This window comes from Venturia canescens, chromosome 4 (assembly GCF_019457755.1).
Source record: "Venturia canescens isolate UGA chromosome 4, ASM1945775v1, whole genome shotgun sequence".
Lineage (NCBI taxonomy): Eukaryota > Metazoa > Arthropoda > Insecta > Hymenoptera > Ichneumonidae > Venturia > Venturia canescens.
In genome coordinates, this window is record NC_057424.1 from 18,053,964 (window position 1) to 18,075,089 (window position 21,126).

Below are 21,126 nucleotides of genomic sequence, written 5' to 3' on the forward strand. Positions count from 1 at the left end.
GAAAGAAAGGAAGACGGAGAAATCGACGACTCGGACCCGAGCAATTAGATGGCAATTCTCGTAGCGTAATTATTCCACCGCGCCGCCACTGTCTTTGTCATCAACCATCGATCAAATTATTTCTAGCAAAACACCACTACTGAAACCCATTAACTTGACTGCTTGTCAAAGCGACCCATTCGCTCTCTCGATCCGCAATTCATTCGGCCCCGATTATCCGTGAACTTTGCTGCTCGATAACCGTCCTATCTTCCGTACTATCGACGAATAAACACTCGCTGATGATAACATTTTTCCACTTTCGTTCGAGAACGCCGTAAGAATCATAAGAAGCAAAAACGAGTGACAGTGAGCACGAATTCTCTCTCAAGGATAGCCGTGCAGACTGCACTGTGTTCGAACTTGGATTCGACTCTCGAATATGAAGATCCTCGTGGAAATCCTGCTGATAACGATTATCGGAGCTCTCGCCGATGAGCGAGTATCCCCGAGAGTCCAAACACCTTTGGGAAAGGTCAGAGGTTACTGGGACTTGTCTCGAGATGGCAGGAAATTCGAGGCCTACGAAGGAATCCCGTACGCACAGCCCCCGATCGGCGAACTACGGTTCGAGGTACGATTTTTTGTATTTGGAAAGAAAATTCTGGTGAAGATAAAAGTACTGAAAAGCGTTTTATCGAAACGTGATTTTTTGAAAACTCGTGCCCACCACAGCGGAGTTTTCAATTCTCCGTTTTAATCGCGATCGAGTCAAAGATTCGAGCCGAAAAGAATGTTGCTCAAATACAAATGTTTGCAGCCTCCGGAGCCAATCGGCGCTTGGACCGGAGAGCTTCCAGCGACGAAGCCGAGCTCGGTGTGCCTGCAGTACCTGCACTTGGTGACGGATCCAAACGACAGAGTAACAGGCGCGGAGGACTGTTTGTACTTGAATGTGTACACGCCGAATTCCAAGATTACGGACCGGAAGGAATCCATGCCTGTGATCGTTTACATACACAGCGGAGCTTTCCAGTTCGGCGACGGAGCCACTCATCGTCCCCACTACCTCATGGACCACGACGTTGTTCTCGTTACTTTGAATTACAGGCTCGGCCCGTTAGGTGAATATTGAAAATCGGCGTTGAACGAGTGCGCGAGATTAACGAGTTTTTTCAAGGATTTTTAAGCACCCGCGACGAAATCGTACCCGGAAATATGGGCTTGAAGGATCAGACTCTCGCACTCGCTTGGGTGGCTAAAAACATCGTCGCCTTCGGCGGGGATCCCGACAGTGTGACGATCACCGGTTTGAGCGCTGGTGCAGCGAGCGTCCACTATCACTACCTCTCCCCCACGAGTCGGGGACTATTTCATCGTAAGTTTGTGTCCAGTTGTCTCCCGAGACTATACTAAAAAATCGATTGTTATGGAAATGTTGACGAAAAGTGAAACCCCAGGTGGTATGTCCGTGAGCGGAACGGCCCTGGACTGCTGGACGCAGACGGAAGCGTCTCGCGAGAAGGCCAAGAAGCTTGGGGCCACGATGGGATGTCCGACAAACAACAACGAGGAAATGATTCGTTGTCTGAAAACACGACCTGCGAAAAGCATCTTCGAGACCGAAGGAGAATTCATGGCGAGCCACAAACTTTCATTTTTCATTTACCGGATCCCACGATTCTGGCTAATTATTTCTTCCACATTTTGTCCTCCCCGCAGGGCTGGTTGTACAATCCATTCACACCGTTCGGACCTGTCGTCGAGAATCATTCGGCAAAGCCGTTCATCGACAAATCACCGATCGACGCGATAGAGAGCGGCGAAGCGGCCGATCTGCCGTGGATCACCGGCGTCGTCACCGAGGAAGGTCTCTATCCGGGCGCCGAATTCGTCGCCGATGACGAGCTGATGAAACAATTGGACGAAAACTGGGACACCGTAGCGCCGTTTCTCCTCGATTACAATTACACGATCCCGCTGGAGGAGCACGCCGATCTCGCTCGGAAAATAAGAAAACATTACTTGGGCGAGAAAAGGATCGATCGTACAACCGTTAACGACGTTATACGCATGATCGGCGATCGCCAGTTCGTCGTCGACGCTGAAAACGCCGCACGCCGCATGGCAGCAGCGAACGACAAACCTGTTCGATTCTATCGCTTCAGTTATCGAGGGGAACACAGTCTGAGCGACGCGTTCACTGGCAACAAAAAAAATTACGGTCACTATTCGCTGTCGAAACTTGAATTGATTCACTCGAATTATCGCGAAATTATGAAAGCTTTTCTCACGTTTGAAACCTCCTTAACGACGAGCAGGTGTTTCGCACGCGGATGACCTGGCGTACGTGTTCACCGCGTGGAACTCGGCCCTCACGGAGGAGAAGGATCTTCAAATGAGTCGAGAAATGGTAAACTTCTGGACCTCCTACGCGAAAACCGGGTGAGCTAAGGCGAATTTTCTAACATTTCGTCGGGCAAGATTCACGAGCGCAGTACAACATTCAATTTTCTTTCCGCCCAATTCGTGTTTTTCGACAGAATTCCGGAGGTGGGAATCCACTGGATGCAAGTCGATGGGTCGGACAAAGATTTCGAGTACCTGATGATCTCGGGGCCAGGAAAAATGGGGATGGAGACGAGCGCGAATCTCGGGGACAAAAAGTTCTGGAGTCGCATCAACTTCGACGAGAACCGGCCCTCTGGAACATCCGGTAATTCGCGCGACGAATTTTGAGCCGAGAACTAACTAACGACGAAACTTTTATCAAGCAGGAGTCAAGAGGCGCGATAAAGGCGAGGGAAACGAAGCGAGTTCCGAGAAACATGAGAACGGGAAAAGTGGGAATGATCGAGTTGACGGCGGGGCGACTTGTCACCTTTGAATGCAAGACCTCGCAGCCCGAAACAATAATTAATTTCCTGCTCCCTCCCCCGCCTGAGCATCGAACACGGAGCAATTTAAAACTTAAACGAGACTTTGAAATCGTTAGTCCGTGGTCGGCTCGCGCCGGAGCGTGGGCGCAGGGGCCCACAGCGAGATTCCAAATTCAACGAATAACGAAAAAAAATGTCTTTTCCCGTTAACAGCTCTCGAGACCGGAAGAGCACAACCGGCGAGGAATTAAATAAATACAAAAGTGTAGCGCGCTCCTCTCCAGCCTTCGGCCACGTACGTTTATGTATGAACGATACTCGCACACATAAAATACACATTTATTATCACATACGTGTTGGAAGATGTGAGAAAGGAAAAGGATCTTGGCTGGGAAGCGCACCGGGATGCGATACCAGTTACCGCTACCACACGACTCTTTTCTCTCTCTCTCTCTCTCGCTCACTCTCTTCATTTCCACTTCCCGAAGCATGCGTATATTCATATCCAACGAAATAATATCGCTGTTTACAGTGACTAATTTTGGTATTTGGCATGAAAAAAGAGGCAGGATCCAAAGAGGAAAATCGTGCTCTTCGAACCTTAAGGCGAGTAAAATTCCTTTAGAAGCGTAAAAAATAGGTACTTTTCGGGAATTTTTTTAGCAGGGATAGAATAATCCGATCATTTTAAAATTTGCACATGAGTTTATTACAACGGTCAAGTTTGAAAGAAAAATTTTGTATTTGGGATGACCAACAAAATGACGGCGTCATTGAGGGTCCTCGGACGCCGGTTTTTCGCGACATCGAAAACTGCTCTAGTTGTCATTCTTTTTCTGTTGACCTGAAAATTATTTTATATGTGTCATTCGATTACTGGCACGTCAAGGGGAAGGATGTACCTAAAAAATGGTGAGAAAGAGCAAAATTGAACATTTAGTAGCCCTTTTGCTTAAAATTTCGAATCTTCGATCATTTTCTCGAGATATTTGATCCCGAAAAAGTGATTTATTGACCTGTTAGCTCTTGAAATTTAGGTATATCTTTCCGATAATATTACTGAGAGTAACCTCCCAAAATTTCATCCATACAGGTCGATAACTTTGTGAGCTACAACACGAGCAGTTTTTGAAAAAGTAGTTTCGAGATAATCGCGTTTAAAGTTTCATCATGTGAAAACTATTGATTGTAGTGACTTCTGATTGCATGCGATTACTTCGCGAATATTCAAAATATTTTGAGTTTTCCTTCGGTCAGTGTATTTCTTGGGCATCGTACTTTCGAAATATGTAAAGAAAAAATAGATTTTGTTGAAAATTCTTAAAGGATTTCTCGCTTTAAACGAAATGAAGGAAAAAGAGGTAGTAAAAAGAGTGAATTGACGAGTCGATGACGCTTCGAGCCTCGCGCGCCCGTCAATAAATTCAACATCGCACACACGAGCCATGAATCATTGTTATTTTCGTTTATCAGAGCTCTCTCAATGCGCGTACGTGTACGAGCGTATAAACAGACTAAATGATTGAAAATTGCTGCAAGATTAACGGCGGTCTACCGCACGAATAATCGTAATTACAGTCTTTTACCACGAGCGCATTAATTGGTCGTAACAAAATAATTAATCGCGCACGAGGCTCTCGAATGGAGTGCGTCTCCTGCTCGCCGGGTAATTCTCGAAGCAGCCGATCAATGACGAATTCTTCTCGCCTCTCACGACATATTATTTTTACCTCCGCGTTCGCGTATATTTTCTTCTTCTCTCCTCGCGGAGGCGCACTGTTGCCGCGCGCGAGAGAAAGAAGGGGCAACGGCAGGGACAGGGGGAGTACTTTGCTCGTCCATGAGACTCGTCAAGCTGGAGATTATTATCCGCCGCTGGGCGCAACTTAACTTTTCCTCCTACCGTGTAATCGCGAGTCATTGTAAATGACGATGAATCAGACGGTCCGCGCGCGCGAGTGGCGCGATGCGGCAGCTTTTTCAACGCGGATCTCCTCGGTTTCCCTCCCCAGCGGGATCGAATATTCGAAAGAAAACGAGAGCTCTGCTGGACGAGACAACAGTCCCGAGCGCCCGAGCTCCGACTTCCAATTTTTCCTCGATAATGCGCCCCGTTCTCAATAACCACCGAGTGTCATATTTATGCGCCGCACATACACGTTGAACAATCTAATTGCGAAGGATATATTTAGATGCGCCACACCGGACGGCAAAATAGTGGATAAAACGCCGACGCGCATACCTGCGAAGAGCGTTTATCCTCGTCGGAAATACGGAGACGACTGCGAATATCTGTTTCGTGCATAATTTCGTTACTTTATTTACATAATAATTTGTTAATCTTATTCATCTTTTTATTATTATGACAGGCCTTCGTTCGGGGGGATAGAGGCGAGAGAGAAAAAAGGACGATAATTTACTTGAGTTTGCCAGGAAGTCGCGGGAGAAAATATCTTGAATCGCTTTATCAAGTGAATCAATCGCGACGATACCGCGAATCTCGGCTCCGATAATGCACGCCTCGACTTTTTTTTATTCCCTATGTGGAAAAGGATTATCCAAAGTTCCCGCAACGATGATTAATCAATTCGCGTGGATAGCCTCGTTTGGAGAAACCAATCCGGTTCTTGCGTGTGTGCGTACGTGCGAAAAAGGGAGAGAAAGGACGAACGGCGAGAGAGAAGCGAAGATATGAGAATACGGAGATGACGAGGAAGCCTAACGGAAAAGTAACGACGATGTTGGTAATTTTTCATGGGAATGTAATCGTCGGGGAAGCGAGGAAGGTAAACGCGCGCGCGCAAGAAGAAACCGGAGGCGAACCGTTAGCCGATGAAAAATTTTGTACTCCGCCATGAATTGCCACCGTCTCAGCTCAGCCCATTGTGTAACTATATTTGTGTATGAATATACATACGCGGGCTCGCAAAGGCCTAATAAACGTTACACCGATTTCATTTGTTTCCGGTAGCATCGCGCAGCGCGAGATTTCTCGCTCGAGCGTTTAACGTCCCCCGAGCAGGGTGCCGCCATCTTTTCACTATCGCATCTCAACGATCTCTCATTTAATTAGCGATGTTTCTTGAATAAATTATTCTCCCGCATTTCTTTTGAATTTTCCTCCCTCTGCAGCCTCGATCGGAGCGTCGAGCTTCTTTCGCCATCCCTAAAGAGTTGTCGATTTTTTGAGCGCGCATAACTTCATCAAATTTCTAATCGAAAAAATAAGCGTTTTGATCGTTGCGGCGCTCGCTTTCGATCTCCACGGAGATCGAAACTTCCGAGCCGCGAAATGGCACTGAACGCAAGCGAGTGGAGTAAAAAAAAGCGCTCGCGTTGCTCGCGCGCCCGAGGCTCGCTAAGGGGAGAAGCGAGAGGATGGAGAATTAATTTTGCGCGAGCAAGGGGAACGAAACCTCAGCGCGGGTTCGAGTTGAGGAAGAGCGAAACTCGTCGCGATCGTGTGTTCGGCGGCGGCGGCGGTCAAGGTCCGTTCCGAGGTCACGATCGTCTTCGGCATTCTCGCGTTCGCCAACACTCCGGAGCATATCCCGCTCCTCCAATTATTTATTACGTGTCTTTTACTCGGTACTGGACTCGTAAAAAATAAACACCGATTCGGTGGGTAACGCTGCCGAAGATGAGCCCGACTGACTCTCCGCCGGTCCCGCGTATCGGTGAGAAGAAAACGTACACTTTAAGAGGGAGGAAAAAAAGCCGATGACGCCAGCTGCTTTTGTCGAGAGACGATTATCCACCGCGGTCTCGTCACCGTTCGCGTTATTGCGCAAGATCCTCATTCCTGGGCAAATAATCTTTGTACGGTTTTTTTTTCTTTTTTTTTTTTTTCATTTTTATTTTTCTCTTCGTGTTTTTCGACTCGCGCGATATTCGCAGCCGCGACCGATCGCGAATCGCGCGATCCCAAACGCTCCGGCAGTGCTTCGTGGTGTGCACCGCGAGTCTCCACTTTTTTTCATATTTCTCCTCCTTTTTTAATACCATCCTCGTATTATACACGCGCACGATTGGTCAGTGAACGATCGAGCCGAGTTAAATCCCCCCGAGCACAGGGTACTCGACCTCGAGGTCAAACGTTGGATCCTCCGGTGGAACGGCACGCAATTTTCGTAATTTCGAGAGTACCCTCGCTGTCTCCCTCTCAGTCTTCTTACCTTACGATTCTTTATTTTTGCATCTTCGTATTGCCATTTTTTTTTTTCATCGTCTGATCTTTTAGTGCTATTATTCCATACATTTAATTTCGTCTCAGTATTTTTCGATCAGACCCTCCAGAGTTACATTTCCACGATCATTCTTCGTGTGTTTTTCTCCTTTCCATCGTTTTTTCCACTCAATACTTTCCCCCTCAGGCTTTTCATTATTATCGATATTTTGATGACTAATCGAAATTCTATCAGTGCAATATGACGAACTCTGAACAATCAATCAGCCGATAATATTCTCTCCGTTAGCCTCCTCGTGTATTTTTTTTACTAATTTTTAATTTTATGGTAATTACTCTTCCTTGTCAAAGAATGTTGAGATAAGAGGATGACAATCGTATTTCACTCGGTTTTGAGATGGCGGATGCGACCTCCGAGAAACGGGAACGCGATAATTACCAGGTGGAAATGACGAGGCTCGATTCGCATGAGACAAGATCTTTTGGATTCTCGTTGATCTCCGTTAAATATCGGGCGAAGGTCCTTCCGTTTTTGCAAAACTTTAAACTTTGGCTCCGGCGAGGATAGGAAGAGAATTTTTCATCGTCATTCCCAATCGCTTCTTCCGCGTCTCTGAGATACCAGCGGCGTCCACTCTGTGGTCGCAAAGTCAACGCCCAGAAAATTTGAAGCATATTCTCTCCGCGCTCTCGATTTGTCTTAACGAAATATAAAAATTTGATGAGAGCCGACGTATCGGTGTCCATTCTCGGGAATAATCAGCAAGAGAAAAGGGCAGAACGAGGCAGAAAATAAAGAGGGAGGAAGAGAATGATGGAATCGCGTTGCAGCGTCGATAAACGCGAATTCGCGATTTAAGAGCCGAGCTCTTGAGCTCGTGAGGAGCGATCGCGAGACTGGTTTAGCCGTGCCGCAGCAGGAGCAGCAGCAACACAGCAGCGTGGTCAGCCGATCCACCAAATAATTGATGCACGCAAAGCCTCTCTGCTACGCGTCTCGAAGTAATGACGGGTCTTTCTCTCGCTCTTCTTTGGCCCCCCCGTTCGTTCCTCGGTCCCCCGCAGCACATCCGCAGCTTCTTCTTCTTCTTCTTCTTCTTCCCTCCGTCCCGTTTTTTTTCTCTTTCGTTTTGTCTTCCCCTCTCGCTCGGTGCTCCGAGACGCTTCGCTAAATTGGATATCGGGCGCAAAAAATTCACGAGCCTCCAAACGACGTGCGGAGAAGAAGGAAAGAACGAGGGATGAAGAGAGAAAGAAAGACGGAGGAGCGAAAGATCTCCCGCCCATAATTGTTCCTCGTTCGACGAGTTTCATCGCTGTGTGCGCGGAGGGCTCACGGTCGGGAGCATCCGACCTCTATTCGTCCTCTTCTCATCTCGCGCATGCTGCATCCTCTCGGCGAAAAATTTATCAATTTTCCATATAATCGAAAATCGAGTCCCATCGACGTCCGCGATCAGAACTCTCGGCCTCTCTCGCTCTCTCTCTCTCTTTCCCCGCTCCCCCCCTCCTTCTTCTTCTCCTCCACTCGCTACCTATTATTTTCTTCCTATTTTCTGCATCTCGTGGGAGTATCTCGCGACTCGCATCGTGCTATTGCCGCTCAATAAGACACACGTATCCCATGAATGTTATTGCTTCGTAACGGCAAGGATGATGCGCGCGAGCGTCATTATTCTTATGTGTTACATGGGAAGAGCGAGTGTCCGAGATTTTCCACTAACGGGCTTTCCGCTTGGAACCGCTCTTAACGCGGTTTGCGTCGATTGACACGGACAATCTTCCGCGCAGCTTCGCTCCTCAGCTAAAGGTCAGGCTCGGCCTTACCCGCCGATTTTCAATGAGGCTTCTTCGAACGTATAACGGAATTTTCAATCACAAAAATCCGGCACTTCAATCAGTTTCGAGAGGAGAGTTTTTTCCTTCGATTAATTCCTCACATGAGCGAGCTCTCTTCCATAAAGATACCGATGGGAACGGGGTGTTAAGCTCCGTGGAATTACGAGTGATTTTTTTCCGGCCAACATTAGTTTCCGAGCATCGCCTAATGAGTTTGTAAAGAAATCGATCAAGCGAGGATGAAAATGAAGGTTAATGAAAGAGGAAGAAGAGGAACAGGACTGGGGAGCGGCGACACCGATTTTTCCCCCTGCCTCGAGAGAATCCAGCCCCGTCCGCGAGCGTTCTTGAGTTGTAATGCGAAGCCCGTGGAGCTCGTAGCTCGGACGCGCGTGACTCGACCCCCGTGGGGCTCCGGTAATCCTGGTTGTCCCGATGATCACCGTGTCCGCGGAATCCCCGACGTACAACTCGTTGGCTCGATCGCGCCTTGAAAATGTTGACTGCAGCGTATGTGCGTCGTCTTGTGGCGATGTAAAAGCGACGCGACGACCGGGCGGCGAGGGGCGCGCGCGGCCGGACCGCGCAAAGGGGGCGAAAGGAAGAAGCACGTACGCACGCACGCACGCTCCCTCGTGAGAACCTCGCTCGTGCCTCTTCGTGAACTCATTCTTTTTTTTCTTCGATCTCTATAGTCTACATTTAGTGGCTAACCTGGGTAGTAAGAGGAGGCACGTTGAGCGCATTGGCGCCATGAGCGTGGCGCCGATAACCCGAGCTCCTCGCATCGTTTCCCGCGAGGAGCTCGATTTTTTTTATCCCCGAGCGCTCTCTTTCTCTTTTTTTTTTTTTTTTTTTTTTTTATTTTCTAACGCTCGCGTACGATCGGTCAATCCGGAGCAATTCCTCACTCGCCCCCCACCCCCACGCTCCGACGCCACGATCATCCTCCGAAAGCCGCGAACGTATTCGTTTCGCGAATTGCCAAGTTGCATAACGAGATACGGTAGTAAGAACGAGTGGGCGGTTGCATATGCGAGCAGCCGCGACGACGACTATAGGCGAACCGGTAGAATCCCGATCGTCGGATGTGTGCACAAAGTCAGAGGATTCCGAGGCTCACGATCGTGCCTCTTTCCGTGTGCGATTCACTGGGGCATTGTCTCGCTCCGTATTACCGATACCCGTACAATGCCCCTCCTCGAGCCCCTCGCGCCCCTTTCTCCACAGCCCTTTCGACCGCGCGTCCGTTCGGATCGCTCCGTAACCCGAGTGAGTTATTGCTGCTCTCTCTTCCGAATAAACAATGTCATTGATAAACTTTGCAGTATTCCTGTCCTTTTCCCCTGCTTCTTTCCTCCATTTCTATTATTATCGTTATCCCAATGATGAACTCTCTGCTATTATTGCGAGATTTATTTCCTCGTGTCAATTCAACTTATTCTCTCATTCGCATTGCCATTTTGCTAATAATTCATTCTCGCTTCACGATTTATTGTCGCGTCACGACCCATGTTCGAGCCCGATCGACTTGGTCCCTTCCAGACGAATAATATTCGGTTGTATCAATGTTTTATAATATTTGCCAAATAAACGAGGGTGCTTGTAGAATTCGAAACCCTCAAAGTCTCGGCGCACCCACCTGTTAAAAGAACACGAATTACGTGCAGTGTAACGGTAGGCCGGTGCTTCTGCATCATCACAAATGTGTGAAATCGTCAAGAACGACCGTCACGAAATACCGAACCGAGGATTTGAATTTTAAGGTATTTTCGTCTCGGGAGCGAGAGCGCGTGTCTTGGCTATTTAGATGCGAGGGCGAGTGAGAGGTGGGGGGATGAGCTTGAAATGGTCTCTAGCCGCGTTCCCGAGATTCCAACTTGACATTTCGCCGGTTAAATAACGAAGCACCGTTACGACAATGTTTGAATTTCCAAACACAATAGCGGCGCGACACCCAGAAAGGTTATCTCACGAGTTCTTCCTCCTCCTCCTCCTCCTCCTCCTCCTGCTGCTGCCTCTGAAATTGTTTTAATTAATTAGCATGTGAGTTATGAGGAAAAGGGCGAGAGGACGAAGGAGTAAATACCTAACACGAGCTCCGAGTAGTTCCTTTCAGTCTCGGGTTGAAAGAACTCTTGGAGCGTGAAAAGCTTTCGTGCGACTCGACGCCTCGATCTCTCGTTTCCTATTTTTTCCTTTCCTTCCCAAACACCCCGAAAAAACGTAGGCTGCAGGATTCAGATTGGAAAAACCCGAAAACTTGTCACCAATTTTCGAGATAAAATATTCGAGTTTCGAGTCGTCACGGGACACAAAAACGAATATCGTAGCTCGTAGTAAGTGCTCAGGATACTTACGTGTTACCCACGACGTCCGAGTGCCTCTCGAACAAGTCCGAGTCCTGCAAACTGAGATTAATTCAACTGACAGAGCCTAGTTCGATGAAAGAGTATCTCGGAGTTCGCGAAACGTCAAAACCCAAGTGAATCTGAGAAAAGTCATAAAAAAAAGATTAAATGGGTTGTGATTAATTTGGGGAATCGGGGAGCAAGTCTGGAGAAGCAGAAATTTCGATCTGGATTAAGATATTCGTCGAGCATTGAAAAAAACTATTTTCAACATCATCTTTTTGTTTATTGTTCTAATAATGAAGGTGGCAACACTATGATAATGACGATAATAATAATAATAATAATGACAATAATAGTAATAATCATAATGACAATATATAATAATTGAACGTTGACACCGATTAATTGATTCGGCATGTTTCGCTCTGCGGGTGTCAGGTTCGTTATTTCGTTTTCTTGATCCACTTAATCGTGAGTTTTTAGCGATTAAACGTTGTTTCGTAACGATATCCCCGAGACTCGAGGAAATTTGTGAGGATCTGCTACGCTTATCGAGGCTGAATAATGAGAATGATTTGCAAATGGATCGGGAAAAAGTTCGACGTAAAAAGGCGATCGAAGAGTGGGACGGCAAAGTTGATTCAGCCAAATTCTCTCATCGTCATATTCTACTCCATGCGCGTGGGTTCCTCGCGACGACATACGCTCGCGAGACAACTTATCTTACGAAATAATGATAGCAACGATGATTTTTATTTTCTAGCTTCTTATTTTCTCGATATTTAGTAGCGCGACGGTGTTGAAGACACACGTGTTTTTTTTTTTTTCAAATTGAACTAAACGTTAGAAGCTCGCTTTAAACAGAACGAGAAAAGAAAAACCAGCGAATATCGCACTCTCGCATTCATGACAATCGTTTACCGATTATTAAGTAACGAATTTGTTGAAAAATAGGAATATCCGTGCGTATTTCACTCTCTCTCTTTCTCTCTAACCATCTCTCTTTCTCCTTCTGTCCTTCGTAGCGTCAAGCTCGAGCATCGAAATCGTGTATGGAATTTTCATTGAATTCCATAATAATCAGGATTTGAATCCGTTTCATCTTCTTTTCTATTTTCCCTCATCCAAAGTATTTCTCTAAAAGTATTTTTACGAACTATTTATTCATGTCATCTTCGCTATCGCACCGTTTCGTCTCCGACGAAGTTTCATAATCGACAGTAAACGTGTTCGGTACACGGATCGATGTAATGATAATAATCGAGCATTCCACATTCTTGCCTCGGATCAGAGGCTAATTCTCTCCAGTCGTCGATCCCCTTCCGTCCTCCCCTGCATTGCCTAATATTCGTGAATTATTCATAAATCGACGGTGCAGCATTATTAATACCGCGCTGATGCGCGATCGTAAGAAAAATATAAAGTGTAGCTACGTTTTATTATTTCAGATGCAAAATCGATCAAATCGTCAATATTTTCTTCACACCTTTTTTTTTTTTCTTTCTTTGCCTCTCGGAAATCTATGAACTTATTATTCTTCTTCTTTATCTGATCACGGTTATGCAACGATCGTTACATTTATTTTCCGTTTTTCACCGTAACTGTTCCGAGATTTAACGTCTGTATATGCATGTATATACACATAGATATACGAAGTTAAACCTGCCTAAACTAAATTCATTACAATCTAGGCACGATTTTCTTTTTATTTATTCGGAGACAGATTTATATTTATATATTTGTATGTATGTATATATTTATATATATATTTATATATCTGTTGAGAATTACTTGTATTAACAACGATGATATTCAATGCCCTTTTGTTGTTGCTGCTCCCTCGCTATTGCAGTTGTTTAATGAGCTCGACGCCCGAGGATCAAGTTTTCTTTATCAAGATTATCACGAAATGGAGAGATTTTTCAGAAACTATAGATCCGAATTAAAATTAAAAAAAAAAAAAAAAAAAAAAAAAAAAGAATTAACAATAGAAAAAAATAAAGATGAAAGCGATAAATTGATTTTGACATATCGATGTAGAATGGTTTTCGAGATGTCTCGATGAATCTTAAAATGGGCCCACGTTATTGAATTAAAATGGGGAATCGTATTAAAAAATCGGTAATCAATCTTACACGATGTTACGTATGATTTAGCCGCAATAAACGGTGGTCGATGAAAAAAAAAATATATATATATATATATAAAACAACGCTAAAGCGTTCGTTACGAAGTAGAGTTTTCTGTACGTGTGTCTTAATTCTGGTTTCTTACGTGTTTGTGAGATATTGTGTATATGTGTGTGTGTGTATGTGTGTGTGGTTTTGATTGCTCACCTCGACCGCGTATCTCGCCCGTAAACGTAATCTTCATCGGGTTTTCTTCCACGCATCCGCCTCTCGCGCGCATTCTTTCTCTTTCGTTCTTTCTCTCCCTCTCTCTTATCGCTTCAACATGCGACGAATCTCAATATTTTTCTACGATGAACTATTCTCGAGTTTATCGATCAACGGCCTCGCTCTCTCTCTCTCTCCCTTCCCCCCCCCCCCCTTTCTCTCTCTCTCTCTCTCTCTTTTTTACGCGATTACGGTTAAACGCGCCGTTACTCTTCGTTCGCGATTATTCTCAGGTGTCAAGGGTAAAGAGGAATTAATGTTTCCTCGAGCTTGAGTAGAACGTCGAAATTTCACAGAGTTTTGGAGAATTCACCCGAGACCTGCCCACTGCATAAAGTCTGGAACTTCCCGAACCGGCACGTCCCTTGCCAGAGCTTTTACTCTCAAGTTTCTGTCTTCCGTGAGCAGCACTACTTCACGCTTGAGACGTCGAGGCTCCGTGTCTTCTGTCGAACGAGCAGACAAAACGACGATAAATTAACCGCTATTTGGCATTTTAATATTTTCTTTGTTACAACTCACCATTGTTTCCATGATCTTTGCTGTTACTTCTGCACAAACTGAGGCAAGTTGCTAAAATTCTGTCGTCGTTTCTCGTCAGTCCTTCCTGTGAAAATAAAACAATCGAAATTTACAAATGTTCCTGCGACGAACTCGCATCATTCGAACGAAGAAATTAGTCCAACTTCGGCAATAATTTGTAAATATTATTAACCTGCGACACATCTTCCTCAACGGTAAAAGTACTCGAGGTCAAGAGGCTTCCCCTGGTAGTCAAGCACTTGATAGCCGGATTACGACTTCTCGCGAAAGCGAGTGCCGCCTTCGAAGATTCAGCGACCCTGGTGACGTGTTCGGGATTAAGAGTGGCTCTGGAGACAGGTGGACAATCTCTGGCGTCGCTTCCTCTCGCGAGTCCTTCCAATTCGTTGAGTACTGAAATACGAGAATAAGAAAAACGATCGAATATTCGAGATTACTGCTTACGCACGGGGAAAGGAGGGGATACAAAGAGAAAAATATGGAGTGCAAGGCTCGTTGATAGTTCTCTTTATATTCGGGGGACGCAATAGTCGAAAATTCCTCGGGGATTCCTTCGTAAATGGAGACTACTCCCTGAGCCTATAAATACTAAGAGGATTTACGAAGGGCAGTGGTGATTCAAGGGGTCGAAGAGCGAGGACCCTCGCGACACACGTTTTGCCAAGTTAGCAATAATACATGAGTCGTCGCTTTGGCGGCACAAGGGTGCGAAAACCTTCGATGCTTCTTTGTTCGCAAAAATTGAAGTGGTGAGAACAAAGACAGTACGAAAGAAAACTCATTCGTTTGTCGATTCAAAGGAAGCTTCTGACTGTCTAGACTGACCGTTCGATGCCTCGGACTTGTTGACTTTTCGGGATGTTTCACGAATTGCCGTCTCAACGAGTAATGAAGAATAAATTAGCCAAACCGTCACCCACATGTCGGACGTTACCGACGCTAGAATAAATAGATTGACGGTTTAATTATCAGAGCGGAGTCTAAAAATGGATATTCCACGTAGAGAGAGAGAGAGAGAGAGAGAGAGAGAGAGAGAGAGAGAGAGAGAGAGAGAGAAAGAGAGAGACTGTCGGTGATAGTGGAATACGAGTTTAACGTCGAGAGCATTCATCTTCCTGGTTTTATTTCAGGTCTAAAATCCAATAATCGATCCGTATCCGTGAAGAGTACGCTCGTCGAGGTTGCTTTCGCGTCTAGCTAAACCGACGCTGATCCTCTATTTTTATCTTTCTCTCTTTCTCTGGCGTTCTTTCTCTCTCTTTATCTCTATCGAGCGAGGTCTCTTATCCATGCTGCTGCTGCTGCTGCTGCTGCTGCTGGTACTCCCAAACGCAAATGAAATTCCAATCCTATCGGAAATCTTTTCAATTGGATGAACCTCGCGCGCTTAAAGCTCAACAACATTTCGTATGCATCAGTCTGCCTGTTCGAATTTCTCATTCTCGCATCTTTCACCAGAGAGACTCTCTCTCCCCATTTTTGCAATAGTTTTTTCTCTAAAACTCGTTTGTCCGTGTTAATTAAAACAAAACATCGCAACTCTCCAATCATTTTTTTTCCTTCCTTCCTTTTTTCCTTTCTTTACATTTTACTCTTGTTTATTTTATCATTTTTACGGTGCGTGAAACTCGCATCCCTCGGTTGGTTGACCCATGATTCCATCGTCGAGTCACGACTCCGATGCGCGCGAGAGGGAGACAGCCCGAAAGAGGAGAAGAGAGAGCGAGTGAGGGAGAGAAGCCATGAGTACATCGCGGAGGGAAGAAAATTATTAGTCTCGCTTCACCCCTCCTACTCCTCCCTTCTCCCTCCCTCTCGCCGACTCGTTCTGCCACGCTACCCGCGTTCCGGGCAGGCATCAAATATTCGCTCTCTTCTCCGTAAGAGCGCATACGAACGAGAGTATCTCCGATCCTCGTGGTGAAAACACACTTTTTGTTTGAACGTCTAATGCCCCGTAAAGGTGAGTTAAGGTCAAATTTCAAATTGCCCTTTTGACCTGCCCTTTGGCACATCTGACACCTCGGAACCATTCGACTCTTTCACTTTAACTCTCCTCGTAGGATTTCGCCTGCGCAAAGTAATTAGTTCGTTCTATCGATTTACGCATAATATCAATTTTTCTTGTTTTCATGGGCAAGGAGAGAAATATTTATTTTCAATTAAAATCCTGTGCCAACGTTTGAGAATTGAATCAAAGTTTTTTTTTTTGTGAAATCAGGAAGATCGAATGGCAAACTCTTGAGAACTCGACGATCTTACAATTTTTTTTAAAGCTTTTGACGGGATGAAAAAACGTTCCTCGCTTTCACCGATGGCACATTTTCTAATGTGACCGCGGCTATGTTCAGATAGAAATAATACGTCGAATCAGAGTCAACGTCGTCGGATGTGACATCGAAATTCCAAACGTTCCAAAATGACATCTTTACTGTGCAGCAAGTTAACGTGCACGAATTTAAAAAAAAATGTTATTTTTCAAGAGTTTTGCGCTAAATTTGGACGATGGAAGGTTGAATCCGTCCCGATATCTCGATCAGTTTCAAACGAAAGAAGCTCTGGCAAACAAACAAAATAACAGAAAGGGATTTGTTGGAGTATTTGCCATTGAAAAGTCGATAAGAAGACAAAGCAAACGCCACGTTGAATAGGATTCGAATATAGATCGAACAAATACGCGGTAAAGTGTATTTCTATCTGGAAGCGAAGTTTCGAATCGGAAAAGTGTCACAGCCGTTTGCGAGGTGGCCGAAGACGTCGATCGCTCTTTGACATCCAATATTTTCTAAAACGCTTCATGTTCGCAGTCAAACGCTTGAAAATTCCGATTTCTCGTGGTAAAATTATGCCGGAAGCTGGTGAAATAAGAAAGAAAAGATTCATTTGACGAAAGAAATATTTCTCCGTTTCAATTATCCTGATTCGATCGAATATTTTCCAATTAATAAAAAATCATGGAATGAGTGAAATAAAAAATTGGTATTACAATGGCGGTACTTACCAACGAGAGGTATCATGAGTGTGTACAGAGGCTGAGTACCGGAAGTGGCTCTCGAGATGGCTTGCAACTGTGGCAAATAATCGATAAAGCAATTTGTGTCTGGCACGAGGAGACGCGGTCGGACTTCGATTTCTACCGAGACAGTGGATTTTTTGAGTATTGCCTGAAACAGAAAAAAGAAAAAGGTAAATGAATTGAAATAGAGATTGAATAAATGAGCGACGGGGGGGGGGGGGGGGGGGGGAGAGAATGGGAGGCAAAAGTGTGACCTGGAATAAGAAGCGAATCACAGACAGAAAGAGAGCGAGAGGGAGAGAGAGAGAGAGAAAAGTCCGTTGGTGCTATGCGACCTGATAGCACCTCGAGAAACCGAGAAGGAGCCGTTTCAGCGAGTTCGCTCGTTCGCTCGTTTGTTGCCTCGTGAGAACCCGACTGGGATCACGCACCAAGAGAGTCCAACGCCCGCGCATATTAAGTATTCACGCACATACGCACGCGAATGTACGAGTGAAAGAGAAAAAAAAAGGGACAGAGAAAAACAGTTGGGAGCAACCAAGAGAGAAAGAGTCTCGATTGCGGAAACTTGCTCGCGTCTTCGTCCTGGCAACCCTGACACTGACGAATGTTTCGGGGCCAGCGTTGAAAAAAGTATCATACTTTTCCCGTATGGGTAATATGGAGCGCGTGCGGAATGAAAATTTCACATCAAAATATCTACCCTCGTTGAATCCCTCGGAGAAAATTTCTATTGCGTAACTTACTGTTCCGAAGAATTCACTCGGATTAACTGCAAATTTATCTCGCACCAAAATGAGTATTCGTCTCTCGAGGTACGTGAGCATTTCGTTCACTCGATTACATTCGAACCTTCGCCATCAAAGTCACAAGAACGAAGAAGCATCGCACAAAATTCTTCGAATCATGGTCGAAATTGATCTCGATTTTGATTAAATAAAAAGTATCTGGCAATATTGTTACAAAATATCCATTCTTTGATTAACTGAGAGAAAAATTTCCACTATTAATGGACAGTATCATTATTGCTGGTACGTGAAGTGCACGCAGACGTGAATTTCAACGTGATTTAATTATTCTCGTGATCGAATGAGGGTTCAGAGTAATTCGTAGGACATGAAAATTTGACGTTGAAAAATCAACTCCGTCGGAGGATAACTCGAGGAAAATTGGTATCCCATAATAAACCGGTCGGAATAATCGTGGAGCAATTGGTTTATCGATCGGAACAGAGCGTCTGGACGAACCGCCTGGGACCCCCATAAATCAGGCTTATCGTATGGGGGAGGAGAGAACGCAAACTGTCCAGATCGCGCATCTGTTACCCCACATCCTCTCACCCCGTCATAATACTCGATTATCATAGTCTCATCGATCGGGCAAAACGCAGTGGAACAGCAGATTCTCCTAAACTTCATTATGCCTTATTTCTTTCTCACTCCCCGTGTACGTCGCTCGGCAAAAAATCTCCAACTCACACCGATTGAGCCTTTCAACCAACTTTTACGTGCATTCGTTCACGTCCGAGTCACGCCTGCTGTCTGTCTCGCGTTCCCTTCTACGTGTCCTTGCGCCTGCTCTCGTGCGCGCGCTCTCTCCCTCTCTCTCTCGCTCTTTCTCTATGCGACAATGTCCTCGCGTGGGATCAAAAACGCACGAGAGAAGAGCCAACGTAATTCGTTGCCAAGTCGATTAAATCCAATTTCCAGAAATACTCCAATCGATGCTGATGCGTGTGGAAAGAAAGCGAAATGTTGTATCAGACACATAACATCCAACAAATTTTTGTCATTTATTACAATCGAAAATTCATAACTCATTTTAACTTTCCCGCACCGTCGTTAACATATTTAACAAATAAAAATGAGCTGAGGAATGAGGAATACGAGGAAATGAACACCGCAAAAAGTACCAGCAGGAAGAGTCGCTTACAAGTGCACGAGGGGAAAAGGACGGAAATAAAAAATCCAAAAGTTGTACCCTGCAATGTAGCAAGAGAAAAATGAAGAAGAAAAAACATCACGAGTAACTCGGTACTGATTTTATGGCGCGAGTGAATCGCCGGAGAAGAAGAGGAAGAAGAATAAGAGAGAAGAGAGCAGTCCTCTCGTGTGGAATTAGCAAAGCTGGACGAGCATACACGACAATATATTAAGGGTAATCTCATTCATAAATGCAACAGTTGCGCTACAACGATCGCGGGCTTGTAATGGCGCTCGCAAATCAGATCGGCCCTCTCCGGCTTTTTCCCCTGGTCATCTCCTTGGGCAAGCTTCGTCGAGCATAAAGTACGCCCACGCAACGTTCGACCGAGGATGCCACCACCTGGCCCGCTCACTATTCTCCACTTTTCTCTCCAATCTCTCATTTTTGTCCTTTACTCAACTTCCTTTTTTTTCTGTATTCGATTTTTCTGACAACTTCTTTTTTTCTCGATTTTGGAGTCTAATTCTGCCCTTCGTTCTTTTTCACCATCTTTTCCCTGAACCTCATATTTTTCTTTACTTTCTTTCCGCTGAAAATCTCGTTTTTCGAGAGCTTTTTCTTGAGCTTGACTGTGTTTTTCTATATCCTGCAAATTCTTCTCTCAGCACGAGCAAACTCGATGCTACAAAACACATTCGGTAGGCGATGACAAAGATATCGAAAAATATCGGATGTAAACTTCTTGTGGCCGGAGGGTTATCGATAACTTGAGTAAGATCTGGCTGGCCGATCGAGGTGTGTCCGGACGATAATTGATATTGTAACGTATACTTAGGAAAGACTCGGATGGAGTACGAGTGCATAAAGTTCTGATATGTATTTCGTATATATGAGGGGAATGAATGAAGTTCCAACGAGTTTGAAGGAGGGAGGGAGCGCGCACGACCCTTGGGGAACGAGAGCCGCCCGGTCGTATTAAACATCAATGTTCGTTCGTCGCGCTCCGAGTCCCAGGCGGAATAGAGACGAGTCTCGTTCGAGCTTGAGCGTGTGAGGGTTCGGGGGCGTTTAGGGGACTAGACAATGAATAAAATGTTGAGTTATTTCGAGCCCATGGTGTTATCTGGAGACTGCAGAGATTCGTGGTTAGCGTAGGATCGATAAATTTTCGGAGTCGTCAAAGTAGTGGCTCCGAGTAGCATGCGTGGAGGACTGTTGAACAGAAATTAATTTACTGAAAGTCATTATTTTTTGACTGGCCGGGTCTCGACTGAGTTTAGGGCCAAGTTCAAGGACCATAAGATACTGACTTCTTCTTATTTATTCTCATTCTAACCAACGTGGTAACTGGTTAGCGCGTCGGGGGCGCGAGAGAAAGATTTCGGGTTGGCAATTTCGCGAGTCGAGTGTAAGAATGGAGAGAAGAGAGAATTACTTGGTCCTGCGATAAAGTTCCATCGGAGAATCCTCCGGAGAATCGCTCCAGCCGAAAGCCTCTCTTTCGCTCTCTTTCTCTCTCATTCACTCGAGATATTAACGACCGACGATGCCTGGAGCTACGATCCAACTCGCAAATTTATTTCGGCAGGATCAATGGCCGACACACACACACACACACACACACACATTCACTCACACCCCCGCTTGAGAATTTCGCTTCGAAATATACATCGGTATGGACCTGAGAAACGTTGGTTAGACTTCACGTCGCTACGAAGTACGATAAGGTCAGGATGGACGGGAAAATTTATGGAGTCCTTGATACTTGAAGTTATGGAAGAGAGAAAAAGTCTTTCGACAACTAAAAATCGTTCGCGAAAACTCTCTTATCGCGATGTAACGTTGATAAATCAACCTCGTTAGGGAATTTGTCTTTCGAAATCGTTGTAAATGTTATCAGGACTGGAATGAAAGGAAAAATGGAAGAAGTCTCCAAACAGCCGAAAATGGTCTGCCAAAACGATGGTATCGAGGGAGGGGGGGCAACGGTGATGGATCGAATTTGGTG

The 21,126-nt window shown here is 45.3% G+C and overlaps 2 protein-coding genes across 8 annotated transcripts in view; one reads left to right on the forward strand and one right to left on the reverse strand.

Moving 5' to 3' along the window:
- Positions 1-312: 312 nt before the first annotated feature.
- Positions 313-3,210, forward strand: LOC122409331 (venom carboxylesterase-6-like). Its single transcript, XM_043416811.1, has 8 exons — positions 313-613; positions 800-1,103; positions 1,160-1,357; positions 1,440-1,618; positions 1,702-2,203; positions 2,301-2,424; positions 2,523-2,695; positions 2,757-3,210. Exons 1-8 carry the CDS (start codon positions 422-424, stop codon positions 2,864-2,866), a joined length of 1,782 nt encoding a protein of 593 aa, XP_043272746.1. The 5' UTR covers positions 313-421; the 3' UTR covers positions 2,867-3,210.
- Positions 3,211-13,780: 10,570 nt separating this feature from the next.
- The window catches only part of Smg6 (Smg6 nonsense mediated mRNA decay factor), a 41,022-nt gene continuing 33,676 nt past the window's right edge, over positions 13,781-21,126 (reverse strand). For 5 of the 7 annotated variants that reach the window (XM_043416498.1, XM_043416502.1, XM_043416500.1 and 2 more), the window contains 4 exons: positions 17,178-17,340; positions 14,349-14,569; positions 14,156-14,240; positions 13,781-14,079 (listed from right to left, as the gene is read on the reverse strand). In XM_043416498.1, coding sequence (XP_043272433.1) covers positions 13,943-14,079; positions 14,156-14,240; positions 14,349-14,569; positions 17,178-17,340 — 606 coding nt within the window. In that variant the 3' untranslated portion in view covers positions 13,781-13,942. Of the gene's footprint in view, positions 14,080-14,155; positions 14,241-14,348; positions 14,570-15,394; positions 17,032-17,177; positions 17,341-21,126 lie in introns of those variants that run through there. The other 2 variants (XM_043416501.1, XM_043416503.1) reach the window with 2 other exon arrangements.

Bases quoted from the DNA above. Each gene is read 5' to 3' on its own strand.
- LOC122409331 (XM_043416811.1), top strand. From the start codon at position 422: ATGAAGATCCTCGTGGAAATCCTGCTGATAACGATTATCGGAGCTCTC. The intron at 1,104-1,159 runs GTGAATATTGAA...AGTTTTTTCAAG, and splicing joins TTACAGGCTCGGCCCGTTAG to GATTTTTAAGCACCCGCGAC. The intron at 2,425-2,522 runs GTGAGCTAAGGC...GTTTTTCGACAG, and splicing joins ACCTCCTACGCGAAAACCGG to AATTCCGGAGGTGGGAATCC.